Source organism: Puntigrus tetrazona, chromosome 11 (assembly GCF_018831695.1).
Source record: "Puntigrus tetrazona isolate hp1 chromosome 11, ASM1883169v1, whole genome shotgun sequence".
Taxonomy (NCBI): domain Eukaryota; kingdom Metazoa; phylum Chordata; class Actinopteri; order Cypriniformes; family Cyprinidae; genus Puntigrus; species Puntigrus tetrazona.
In genome coordinates this window covers 3,243,689-3,256,243 of record NC_056709.1, presented here as the reverse complement: position 1 = coordinate 3,256,243, position 12,555 = coordinate 3,243,689, and the positions used below count along the sequence as shown (strand labels likewise).

Sequence of the window (12,555 nt, the reverse complement as noted above, 5' to 3'; positions counted from 1 at the left end):
CACATCAAACACAGAGCGTCAGGGAGGCGGGAGATCTGGGGAAAAGGGGATTGGATGCCAGATCTGAAAAAATAAAGTCGCAGGCAAGTCTATTGTGCCACAGAAACACAATACACACAAAGAACAGCAACATGGGCGATCAAAAGATGAGACGTGAGCTTTTTAAGGGGTTGAATGATCGCTTCTCTGGAATGAAAGAAGTGATTCGGAAATCCCTTGAGGCCAGGAAGTTTGCCTACTGCCCCTACAGCAAGTTCCGAGTCGGAGCGGCGCTCCTGACCCACGACGGCACGGTTTTCACAGGTGAGGCAATGCCTGAAATGCACCGTAAAAGTACCAATATTAGAGAGTTTTAGCAGTCAGTTCCCAAGTGCTGGTTGCGTAAGAAACATCAACTGCTTTAACGAGTGTTTGTGAACTCAAAAACGATGAATAATGTATGAAGGCTGAACTCTAATGTGTGCTCAATTTGTTGCCACTCTGAGAGCAAAGATTTTGGCAAATGCACATAAAAGCTTGTTAAACCATTACGTGGAAACAGAAGGGAGACTAAAAGCAGTTAACACCTCTGACACGTGAAATGAGACTCAACACACACACTTTAGGAGTGATTATTTCAGATCTTTGCCATCTTATTTCAATCCACCCATCCGGGTAGCTATTTTCTCATCTCTTGTATCACACTGCAGGCCCGAACTCTATTTTTTATTCAAACATCTTGCACTTCATCTATCGAATGTAGTAAAAATTAGCTCGGCTATCTTCAACATTAACAGGCCATTTCTAAAATATTGTTGCAAGGTTCTTCTTGTTGCTAGACTAATTGTTTTGTATATTTTAGTGGATACTTTTACTACTAAAATTATACTTAATGCCACTTCTGGATTTTTCTAAGTCTCTCAGTGAAACACAAACATTTTTGCATTCGCTCTCTCTTTCTATCTCCATTTGGAAATATAGGCTATAGTTTTAAATACACACACACACACACACACACACACACACACACACACACACACACACACACACACATTTATACATTTTACAAAAAAGCCTGTCAAACGAGTAACCGCATCCAAAATAAAACGCTTTTGTTCACATAATGTGCGCGCGCGGGCTATTATGCGCGCACACACGGATACATATTTAGAAAATATTTACTTATATATTTACATGTTTATATATCATTTCCATTTTGAACAGAAAGCTATAGACTGCAACTTTAATAATATAAACGTAACCTGTTTTTCTTAAACATATACACGCATGTATGTGTGTTTATTTACGCACAAACACATACGTAAACAAACTATTTCGGATGCTATTACTCACGATTAATCGTTCGACGGCACTAAACGATTAAGGGATAATTTATTAAAACGCGATGTAGCTCATAAACACTGAAAAAAAAAAAAAAAAACTGGCATTTTTACATTTAAATGCCGTGTTGATCTGAACTGGCCAACGTTAATGCTCTGGTAAATACCACTTTGATCCCATATAGTTGACTGCCCTCTCGGTACGTTAAGTGACCCGGCCTTGAACTGCGATGAAACTGTTGTTTATTGACCATACAGGTTTTTTTTTTTTGTCGTCACAGAAAGTAAATAAAAACTTGGCTCGATGCTCGCCTGACAGGCCCCTTCCGGACCAGCCAATAGAAATCAGCACGAAACGCAGCACGAGATGTACCTTACGTAATATTCGTTCACAGCGTGAAGTAACAAGTCGACAACTTTTCGTTATTTCTCCTCATCAGGCTGTAACGTAGAAAACGCGTGCTTCAACCTGGGAATCTGTGCTGAGAGAACCGCCATCTCAAAAGCTGTATCAGAGGGCTACCGGGATTTCAAAGCCATTGCTATTGCGAGGTAAATTTCTACTGTATTCACAGGCCCTCTAGTGGCTACATTACATTTCTAACTACCTCCATATGTTGTTTGTATAACGCAGCATCTTGTCTTCTATTTTAGCGATATGTGCGAGCACTTTATTTCCCCCTGTGGCGGCTGCAGGCAATTCATGAGAGAGGCCAGTTTAATTCACCACAGCATTTCATATCAATTAAACAAGAAGCGTTCTCATTAAACACGTTATTTTTATTTTCACCGATACAGTTCGGAGCAAACTGGGACGTTTATTTGTCGAAACCTGACGGCTCCTATGTGGAGATGACTGTTGAAGAACTTCTGCCTGCATCTTTTGGTCCAGAAGACTTACAAATGAAGAAAGCGAATATTAGGAACGAGTTCTGAAGCACAGACTCTGGAAAGACTACCCGATAAGTCTTGCTTGTAGATAGAAAAAGGTTATAATGTATGTAAATGTGTACATTTTGTGCGATTATTTTCAAATAAAAGTAAATACAGTTATAAACGTAAGTGAACACGTGTCGCTACAGTACAAACTTTATTATTTTTAAACAATGCACATATAAACCAACCACGAAAAAAAAGTGCAACACAAAAATAAGGTCATTTTCCTGAAAGAAAATGCCAACTGATGATCTAGAGACGTTCTTAAAATTCTTAACCTTAAGTTATAGTGATAATTCAAATGCAGTTAGAACCTCTATTTAAATATTACATTTATGAATCAAAGAATCCTAAGCAAGTTGTCAAAGTGCAAAACATGAAACATATGGCGTTAAAGAAAGTACGGGCTTTAAGGAAAGGCAGCACATGCACCGATGGCAGTAAAATCTAAGTATCTCCTCTAGTCTCCAAAACGTGATTCTTCATGCAGCACTGTTTAGTAAATTTGTATTTGAAGACTTTGCATAAGGAGAGAAGATGAATAAACCTGCACGCACGCAGTCACACACACACAGCGCACTCTCTTTTTCAAATTTCTATCATCCACATAGTGACTCTGACTGGAAAAAAAGGCAGAACGGTAATCTTAATACGAGCTGCTTCTGAAATCTGGCCTGTTGCTTGAATTCCAATGACCAAGGATGAAATTCTAAGGGTGGGATTTAGCTGCCACATACCCAGCAGTGTAAAGACACGATAGCCCTGTCGGAAGCTACACAGAGAGGCTTTATCTGGGTACTGGCATCCATACAAAAATTAAACCATACAAACAAAAATGACAGTGTACCGTTACAGCTTGAAAAGAGTTTTGCCCCTAAAGCAGCCGACGAGCACATGGTGCTCTAAATAACGAAAACCTCTACTAATCACCAGTGCGTTTTACAGAATAAATTAATATCTTTTTAAGTAACAAAGTAATTTGGATCGAAAAGATGTTGAGAGCTCAACACTTTTCACGTCACTACTGCAGTGTGTGCCTGAGGACAAAGGCGATTATTATTTCTGTGGCGTTATGGTGTCCAGACCGGGCCAGGCCGGAACATAGTGCCGTGGTAGAGTTCCCTCCATAAGCCTCTCCATCCACAATCCCAGTCGGTCCAGTTTGTGGTGGATCTCCAGAGTGGTGGCCTTCTGTCGGGAACTTGATCGGGACCTCGAGGCTTTGCTTGAACCAGCATCCTCGTCGGACCACCTACTACTTTCGGCTTCTTCCCCTGTGAAGACGGGTCTGAATATGCAGAAGTATTTCTTGTGGCCGTTGAGGGCCAGGACGTGGCCAGTGTAGTCTGATTTGTTGGAGGTGGAGTCCTCCTCGTTTTCCAAGCAGTCTGACGGTCTGGCTTCAGGAGCCGACTCCATGAGGGAATCCATCCATTGGCTGTGCTTGTCCACATTTAAAAAGGAGTAGTGAAGAGTCTGAGATCTGTGGGAGGGAGTTGGGATAGTTGAATTTAAGTTGAAATCAAAAATGCTCAATAACGGTTTCTGGAGATGTACTTTTTTTCTGTGTTTAATTCCGGTAACGTAATGCTATCCAGATATGGAAATTGGAACAGATGGACATTAATATTCAAAAAAATTATTTTGGTGCACTTGTGGTTAATAAATAGAACTGCGTGCATCTTAAAAGAAAAATATTGTACTCAGATCTATTTCTCTCTGTTGATAAGCATCAAGTGGTCTAAACTAAAGAAAGTTGATCTCCAGAAACAGGTTTTAGCAGTCTCAAAAACATATAAAGGCCTCACCCTGAGAACGAATACACTTCTTTGGCAAACTTTCTGAGCAGTACTTGCTTAGAAACATCAGTTAGGATCAGCACGACGTTGATGTGACCAGGCTTTAACCTGACTAGGTTACTCATGTAGGTGATGTCCGTCAGCTCCGTCACCTCCACAAAATTCTTCTTCGGTGGACGACTGTAACAGGAAAGCTAACTGTTAGCGATTCAGCTAATGAACACACACACAGCTCTGATCTCAAAATCTTTATTTGTCTTGCTGTTATTTCATATTCTATATTATATTTTATTCTCAAGCCATCAGCGTCTTACCTTGAAGTACTTTCTTGTCCTGGAGAGCTTTCTGCTGTCTTTGGTGGATCAGCGGCCTTTTGTTTGGCTGGTTTATCTTCCCCAGCGTCACTAATCAATCAGTCAATCAATCAATCAATCAATCAACTCTCCGTACAATAAGCACTGTGATATATAAAAATCTGTTGTACCTGAAGGCCTGAATGATTACAGTCCCAAACAGGATGAAAAGAGCGGAGAAGATCAGAGACAGTACAGGCATCATCTCACGCCTAGGGGAAGTAGAACATGACATAAAAGGGTGCAGAGTTTCTCATTTATTAAACAAACAAAAATAAATAAAACTTCTAACCAGCAAATCAATAAACAATAAACCTCAAAATAGCTATCAACAAATTTTATTACCATTTAGTCTGATATTACTTCTTGTTAATCACATTTTTGTTGACAAAATTGAAATACAACACAGTAATATTTGAGGTGTGGTAACGGTAGAACATCAATGCACTCCCAAAATGTAACAAATACTCTTCTTTGCATCTTTGATTTTATAACATTATGCTGTACTTTTAAAATCAAATTCCAATTTAGAACAGGTTCTGTTTAATGAATTTTCATAAAGCAGTAGGTGAAAGATTTTGAAGTGCGTAAGCATCGGAGACTTTAATCTCCCATAAGGCCAAGGTAAAGGACTTGCGAATAGTAGAAACAAAGCAAATCACACCGTAGGCCACTTGACATTTAATATGTCCCAATTTCATTCTAACCACATAATAACAAGTTGTTTTAATGGTTTTAAAGTTTCAAACCAAATGTAGCACTATGCAGTTTGCAATTTAAGCTGAAGCAACAGTATGACTAGTGCTGCCAACGTTGCTTTAATTTCTGATTGATCACAATGGACCACTCGTGTCCTTTTTCCACTGACATAGATTTCTACGCATTTCAATAGCGGCTAGTTTAAGTCAAATACCATTATTAATTTCTCATATCTGTGGAAAATGTAGCTGGTTTGCAACAGGATCTAGTTTGCATGGTCGAGTACTGGCCAAGATTTTGCTCTGGCTCTAGAACGCAAAACATTCTGGTGGAAAAAGAGCTTAGAAAACGCGTACAAACAGAACTGATTGTACTCACCAGTTAGAGTATAGAAGATCAAAGTAAAATTGAGCGACGTAATCATATGCAGTATTTATCCACTGAATCAGAAACATCTGAAATAATAATAATACAACAATACATTATCACTGTATATTATTTCTCTCATTATAGACAAAAAGACGTTTGAAAAGGCTGAGTGACGGTATACTGTTTCTGAACATTCTGACACCCCCAAGCTGCTGGAGGCGGGGTTTAGATTAATTTAAACATGACGTGACACTCAAGCGTAGCCTATACATTTTATAAAAATGGTTTATTTATTGTATACCTTACATTCTCTTTGAAAGAACAACAACGACATGCATGGTGTAATATTCGTTTGCTTGTTACCATTCCATTTTTTCTTTTCATGGCTTTGGAAAACTATCTTGAGTTTCTCTACGTCGCTTTTTGCATAACTCCGGGTCATTAACACAAGCTTCGTTGTAGGAATTAATTGCTTTCGGTGAACTTTTAAATTCTCTCCACAAGCGATCTTACAAGTGCGGATATATCTGTGCACCACCGCCTGACCTCAGCTGCATCAAAGAAGGTGGAGTTTAAGAACACACCCATTGACTACTTAACCGCCTCGGACCAATGGTAGCTCAAAGGTGTTTAGGAGCTAAAACAAAAAGTCCCCAAAAAGTTCGCTTGGGTCAGCCAATTCGAACGGCCAAAACAAACTTAGTTTTGGCCTGATTTTGTTCGAAATGACATCATTTTAGTTCTTCGTTTTTCGATTTTATCGAGGCCTTTAGACCTTCATGTAAGTCGACCTTAATTTAAGCATGACTTACGGAGGCAAACTCATTGTTGAGTTCGGGCAGCATGGCATCATGGGTAAGGTAGGAGGGGTCTCTTTGCAGAATCTCAAGCTGCTCGTGGAGGCGGTGCTTATCATCGTCACTCCCATTCCATCCACCTGTCACTGTCCGATACAACACCCTTCCTGTAGCACTGCGTCTCTCCAGGAGAATCACCTGAGGTTTTATGAACAAGAGGTATGAATTCATAAGTCATTAAAAGAAGGTGACTACATGGAGTGTGTGTATTAGCACACGAATGTCTCTGACCTGTGGAGGGGTTGTGTCTTCTTTTTTGAGCAGGGTGTCACAGAGAGGCTGCTGCTGCCTTTGATAAACATAAGCGAACCTGAGAACTTCTTTAGTGTTGGAAGACGCAAAGTCAAAGAAGGCCTCATTCACGGACACAAACTGCTCCCCTTCACCAGTAACGAGAAGAACACAGTACCTGTCAATCACAAAGAAAGGGAGACGATGAAGTTCTCTCAGAGATACGCAGCAAGTCCGCCGATCCCCGATGCTACAGTTAGAAGATAGATTTCTTACTTCCTGCGACGGTGGAACTGTTTAACTGGACACAGCTCGTCGAAGAGTTTCTGATTCACCAGCCGCGGCACCAGCAGGAAACGGTTATTGGACACAAACTCGTCGATTATCTGCTTTTTCATTCCTCTTGCCTGTGGAAGAAAATCAAAAAGGTCTTGTCTAGCCAAAACAAAAAAATGGCTATAACAAATAGAGAGCTGGGCCTCACCTGTATAACATCAGCTGGTTTTTCTGTGTTCTCTTTGAACAGAAGCATGGTGGGAGCGTATGTGTTGATGTTAAACCTCTGCACGACTTTGGAGGTCTCAGTCAGGCCCATGTCCACATAGCCAAACCGTACATAGTCTTTATAGGCAAACGCGGTGAGCTGTGAACAAGAGGATATAACCACTTGTGTCAAAACCATTGATTTTGATGACAGACTACTTGAACAGCTAATATAAGGAACGCTTACCTTATACAAAAGAGGGATATTAGATGCTACATCAAACATTAGCACTCTTGGTTTATTCTCCTCATGCCAACTGTTTAAAAACTCGAGGTAGCTGCTATCTGTCACCTAAAAAAAGGAAGTAAAGAAAGGGAGAAAGGGAAAAGAATGGACAAATAAAAGAGACAAGGGGGAAAAGAAAGGAAAAGGGAGAATGGTAAGGGAAGGGGAGAGGGAAAGAAGAGAAGTAGAAAACAATGAGGAAAAGGGTGGAAAAGTGGGAAGGTTAGCAAACGCGAATGGGAAAGGAAAAGGAAAGGAAATGGAAAGAAGAAATAGAAGGAGAAAGATAAGGAGCAGAGTAGAGAAGTGGAGGAGGAAGGATAAAGGGAGGAGAAGCAACATGGAAATAAAAAGTAAAAAGAAAGAGGGAAAAAGGGAAGTGGCAAGGACAAGAGAATAAAGTAAAAATGAAAGAGAAAGGCAATGGAAAAACAGGAAAAGATGGTTAAAAGAAAATGAAAGAGAGATGGAAAATAATAGAGAAAAGGGTGAAGGAAATTAGAATAAAGAGGCAAAAGGAAAGAAAGTGTTCAATAGCTAAATTCTTCGTGTGCTTTTACCTTAAAGTACTTATTACAGAGAGGCCTACAAATCACACAGGTTAGCATCACTGTGAAACAGAAACATTTTGGAGAGGACAGAAAGTCTTTGAGGGAGAGAGTGTGAGGGCCAAGATCAGATTTAATGCTCATTGGTTAAATGTTACTGGTACGGGTGACAAGTGACAGCAAACATTAGGAAAATATTTTTGTTAAAATACTTTGCTGTCACTGAATAAATAAATAGATTTTTTTACTCCTTTAAAATCAATAAGTCTTAATATTTTTGTGAATAAATCCAGACTTTTGAATTTATTCATATATTATTATTTATTCAAATATTTTAATCAACTAATCTATACATTGTTAAAATGCAAGATCTATCTCTTATTTCAAAAATATTTTTTTCTTGTAAACAATGTTAATATGTACGAAAAAAAACAAACATTTTTTTTGATTTTGGTGGGCTTAATGGATGCACTTGCACTATAAGATTGAGAGTACGCCTACCTTCTCAACCAGCTTCTGAGGCAGAAGGCTTTCCACAAATTGTCTCAAGTGTTCCCTGACCACAGCGTAGTGGAAGAAAGTGACTTTGCCATTGATTAAACCTAGTATGGATGGTGTGCGGTGGGCACCGAGATGGTTCGCCAGCTGTCTCTCATATCCAATGTCCACCACACCAATACCAACTCCTAAAAAAAACCAACAGGGTATATTGAGAGTATAATATATAAACAATAGGACCATGCCCAAAACACAAAAGAAAATCTATGGGTTTAATGGTTATAATGGGAATTGTATTGGTTTTAATGGAAACTATAATGGTGTCTACTAGTATGTGATGGATTCTAAAAGCTAATGGTATTTTAATAGAAACCATGATGGTTTCTATTGGTCTATTGTTTATTAGAAGGGTAATTTTTCCAATATTAGCATTTCATTGCGTGCCCAGTTTTACGGGAATTAACTATGAGAGTGAAAATCCTGAAGAACCTACCCAATGGCTCCAGCTCTTGCACAGTGTCCTTCCAAACAGGCTCGATATGGATACAGGTGAAGCACCACTCCGACGTGATCTTGATCAGGTAGGGTCTCTTGAAACTGTCCGGCAGCACCTCGTTGATATATTGGTTGTATTGAAGGAGGTGCTTGCTGTCTGTGAAATCCCGACTCGTCCGAGGGAAGTGAAAGAACGACTCATCGAAGTAAAAGCTGTCATGATAATGTCTGAAGCCCTGCGGTGCTCGGGCGAAGTTTTGATTCTCGTCCATTTGTCCAAACCGGTCATAGTTCGCCCTTCTCTCCTCATTAGAAAGAATCTATGGAAAGTAGATACAATACACAAATCTTACACCAATTCTACCAGTTTGCTCATTTTTAACCAGCTTTGTCAGTCCTGGTATATGCAAATGAATGATGTGTGCTTTTGCTTCCATCCTGTTAAAACTACTTATCAGACAATTTTTTTTGTTGGATTTTTCAAAGAATTCACAGAAGGGTGGCACCAAATGTCAAAAGTGCATTATGTGTGTCGAAATGTTTGTAAAAAGGAACGACACAAATGTAAATGTACGTTTATAAGAAAATATTGCTTATTTGACAAATTTACGCAAATTAAAAAAAAAAGGTAAAATGTAACCACTTATGTGCTATATATTTTAAATATAAATTTCGTAAAAACATCTGTATTATATAAAAATATTAAATAAAATTGCTAAAAAAGCCAGATAAAAAACGCATGTATAAAACAATTGCCATTTAAACAAATAAACCGTTTTATTTCATACTTGCAATTCATGAGTAATTAAATATATATATTTTTTTTACAGCAGACATTTTGTGCACATAAACATACTAGTGTTGAAAAATTCTATAAGGGGATATTCACACAAAACTTTGTGTCTAAAAATGCAAGACTTGATGCAATAATGAAAATAATAAAAATGGCCCCTTACACAGTAACACGAAATCGATAACGTTCCAAACTAAAAATGTCCATTTCAAATAAACGCTGTGCTTTTGAACTATTTATCAAAAGAATCCTTAAAAGTCTCAGTTTGCACAAAACATTAAAATGCAAAGATATTAAACGCAGCACTCTAAAATGAAACTGTTTTCAACACTGGTATTAAAATTAAATATTTCGAATCGGCATATTACAATAGATGACGTGTTGGATCACGTGACTCTGAAGACCGAAGCAGCTTTACCATAACATAAGCGTACGAAACGAAGTAGAAAACATTTAGATATCGAACTTTTGAATGCTCACACACATACAGAATTAGGTAAAAATGGCAACCTCGTCCTACCTCATATGATTTAGTGACCTTGATAAACATGTCCTCTGCCCCTGGACTTTTGTTTTTGTCTGGATGCCTGAATAAAAAGTGAAAACGTTTTCATTTGTAGAGGGTCACACAATTACAACTCAATATTAAAGAGAAAACACAAAAAAGCAATCCTATTCTTATTTAGAGAGTGCTCATGTATTGCCCAGTGACCCCTTTGGCCTCGTACCCATCACTCACCATTCTCTCGCGAGCTTCTTGTAGACTTTCTTGATTTCGGCCTGGCTGGCATGTCTGGACACTCTGAGAACCTTGTAGGGATCGAACTCGGGCGATGATGCCAGCGAATCTCCGAACAGAGCCAGGAGAAGAATCGCCCAAACACAGCAGGTCACGAACGCGCTCCAGCCTCCCATCTTCGTGCTACGCGAACTGACAGGCTACACAAACACACCGGGGGTTGGTTGTCACACATTTCACACCAGGAACGATCCCTAAGGGTAAGTCTACATCTTTAATAACAAACAAAAAAACATACAGTTCACTGACTCCAATATCGGTGCATGCTGTCACAACTAAAACATCATATTAAACGGCCTATTATAGGCTTTTTGACTAAATTCAAACAGTTATAACAGGTAAAATACTTCTTTAAAGCAAAACTATCAAACCACTTTTTTGGTAGTCAGGTCTATCAACGCACACTCGTCTCTAGTCACCTGAAAGCTAGTACCGCGATCACTCTTTATAATGATCTTTATTATAGATCGGTGATTGCAATGCATTTCATCTGAAGCGTTTCTATGGGAACCGGCACACCGAAAGCGATCAATGCGAGAAAATCAGCATCAGATGAGCTGCTCGATGTGATCATATGATCAGCGCAGGCCAAACGCATGAGACAGCGACTGTTTACAGCAGACAAAAACGCTGTCTGCGTTTGACAAGAATGATATAGATACGCTGAGGTAACATTTCCCGATTTAATGATTTCAACCTCAGTCCACAGAAACGCGAGCCGCCCGCCCTGCTGAGGATGACGCTTTAATGCAGCTACAGCATTGATGCGAACACCGCGTTAAACAGAAGAACCCACAACGATTGTAATACCTAGGCACGACGCTCGCTGTAATCGTATATATTCACAATTTAGCAGCAATCCATGTTCTCCCGATGGTAATGGGTGGACCGTATCCCCGGCCTTTCCCTGCCTGGTACTTCCGGAAGTTAGGGATTGTGGGTAAACACGTTCTATGATAAAAGTCTGACAGATTTTTTTTTTATCAAAATAGTTTTTAGCAGATTTCTGACCTTGATCAAATCATATTTAATTATGGACTTCTATTGGGACAGTTTGTTTGCTTTAAGTTTGTTTTGCAGAGGTAGGGCGATCCTTAAGTTCTTTATGGTGGAACTTTATCATTCTGGAAAACATACTGATATATGAGCAATCTGTGAGCAAAATGTGCTTTCTTTACGAAGTAAGCAGTATAATGCAACCAATATAATCTTTTATTACAACACTGATGATCATTAGCACCTGTTTGGTATAATTAGTTGATCATATCCCTGATTTTGTGCAAGTGTGATGCTGGTTTGAAGGCAAAAGGTACTAACACCAAGTATTTTTCTTGTTCTCCTGCATTTTCTAAATTGACAATTTAAACCATCCTTATTTATATTTCTGAAGGCATTCTTTGTTTGAAGCATTTTTTCACACCTTCCTAAAAGCTTTTGCACAGTACTGTATATCAAAGAAAAAACATTAAAAATAAGTTCAGGTAACTTAAAACCCATGTAAATATCAGAGCAGCTTTACAGTGGTGGAGAGAACTGGAAGGCTTCGATGCCAAGGACGTGATAGGTGAGTAACATTTTTTTTCTTTTTCATACAGCTTATTTGCGTTAGCTTTTGTTTGAATATTGTGTATCATCTGTACTTTTTCCCACATCATCATTGCCACGGTTACATGTAGAGTTTCATCAACATTCAAAAAAAAAATCGCCATCTTCTTAGTGCACAGTTAAATGCACACTTTTCCAAGAGAAACCTACAGTATAATAAATGATAAAGATGACTTAAATAAAAAGCGATCAGTGATACCACAGCGCAGCGTCGTGTCCTGCCCTGCACACAGTTTACAGAGAAATCTCTGAGAAATGGCTGTTCTGACTGAATGTTAATGAGAAGCTGTGATCACTGTGAACACAGGGAGCTGCTGACCGCAGGCTTGTAAAGCTGAGAGAATGCTCCGCTTCACTGAAGACACACAGTTCGAGCACTCACTTACACGAACATCTGCTCCTTAATTTGACCAAGAACGTGTTTACTGGATGAGATCTGATGTTTGTGAAAGACGTGTGAAAGACTTAGTTTCCCTTGAATATTT

General features: G+C 39.1%; 2 protein-coding genes across 3 annotated transcripts; one reads left to right on the top strand and one right to left on the bottom strand.

The window, feature by feature from the left end:
* The first annotated feature begins 31 nt into the window (after window positions 1-31).
* cdab (cytidine deaminase b) lies at window positions 32-2,381 on the top strand. Its single transcript, XM_043252009.1, has 4 exons — window positions 32-303; window positions 1,760-1,871; window positions 1,974-2,031; window positions 2,118-2,381. Exons 1-4 carry the CDS (start codon window positions 132-134, stop codon window positions 2,253-2,255), a joined length of 480 nt encoding a protein of 159 aa, XP_043107944.1. The 5' UTR covers window positions 32-131; the 3' UTR covers window positions 2,256-2,381.
* Window positions 2,382-2,394: 13 nt separating this feature from the next.
* Window positions 2,395-11,415, bottom strand: dnajc16l (DnaJ (Hsp40) homolog, subfamily C, member 16 like). Of its 2 annotated transcripts, none has more exons than XM_043252003.1 (15): window positions 11,276-11,415; window positions 10,406-10,605; window positions 10,187-10,253; window positions 8,872-9,193; window positions 8,382-8,566; window positions 7,294-7,398; window positions 7,048-7,206; window positions 6,840-6,970; window positions 6,564-6,741; window positions 6,288-6,470; window positions 5,485-5,561; window positions 4,539-4,619; window positions 4,369-4,458; window positions 4,064-4,234; window positions 2,395-3,738 (listed from the first exon to the last, which is right to left on the bottom strand). In XM_043252003.1, exons 2-15 carry the CDS (start codon window positions 10,579-10,581, stop codon window positions 3,312-3,314), a joined length of 2,352 nt encoding a protein of 783 aa, XP_043107938.1. In that variant the 5' UTR covers window positions 10,582-10,605; window positions 11,276-11,415; the 3' UTR covers window positions 2,395-3,311. The 2 variants fall into 2 exon arrangements, with proteins under 2 accessions (XP_043107938.1, XP_043107939.1); XM_043252004.1 differs by having other exon boundaries at window positions 10,406-10,677; window positions 11,276-11,396.
* Window positions 11,416-12,555: the final 1,140 nt, after the last annotated feature.

Excerpts from the sequence above, each read along its gene's own strand:
- cdab (XM_043252009.1), top strand. The coding sequence starts at position 132 with ATGGGCGATCAAAAGATGAGACGTGAGCTTTTTAAGGGGTTGAATGAT. Across the intron at positions 304-1,759 it reads CGACGGCACGGTTTTCACAG|GCTGTAACGTAGAAAACGCG; the intron begins GTGAGGCAATGC and ends TCTCCTCATCAG. Across the intron at positions 1,872-1,973 it reads AAAGCCATTGCTATTGCGAG|CGATATGTGCGAGCACTTTA; the intron begins GTAAATTTCTAC and ends CTTCTATTTTAG.
- dnajc16l (XM_043252003.1), bottom strand. The coding sequence starts at position 10,581 with ATGGGAGGCTGGAGCGCGTTCGTGACCTGCTGTGTTTGGGCGATTCTT. Across the intron at positions 10,254-10,405 it reads AAGAAGCTCGCGAGAGAATG|GCATCCAGACAAAAACAAAA; the intron begins GTGAGTGATGGG and ends CTTTTTATTCAG. Across the intron at positions 7,207-7,293 it reads ATATCCCTCTTTTGTATAAG|CTCACCGCGTTTGCCTATAA; the intron begins GTAAGCGTTCCT and ends TCTTGTTCACAG.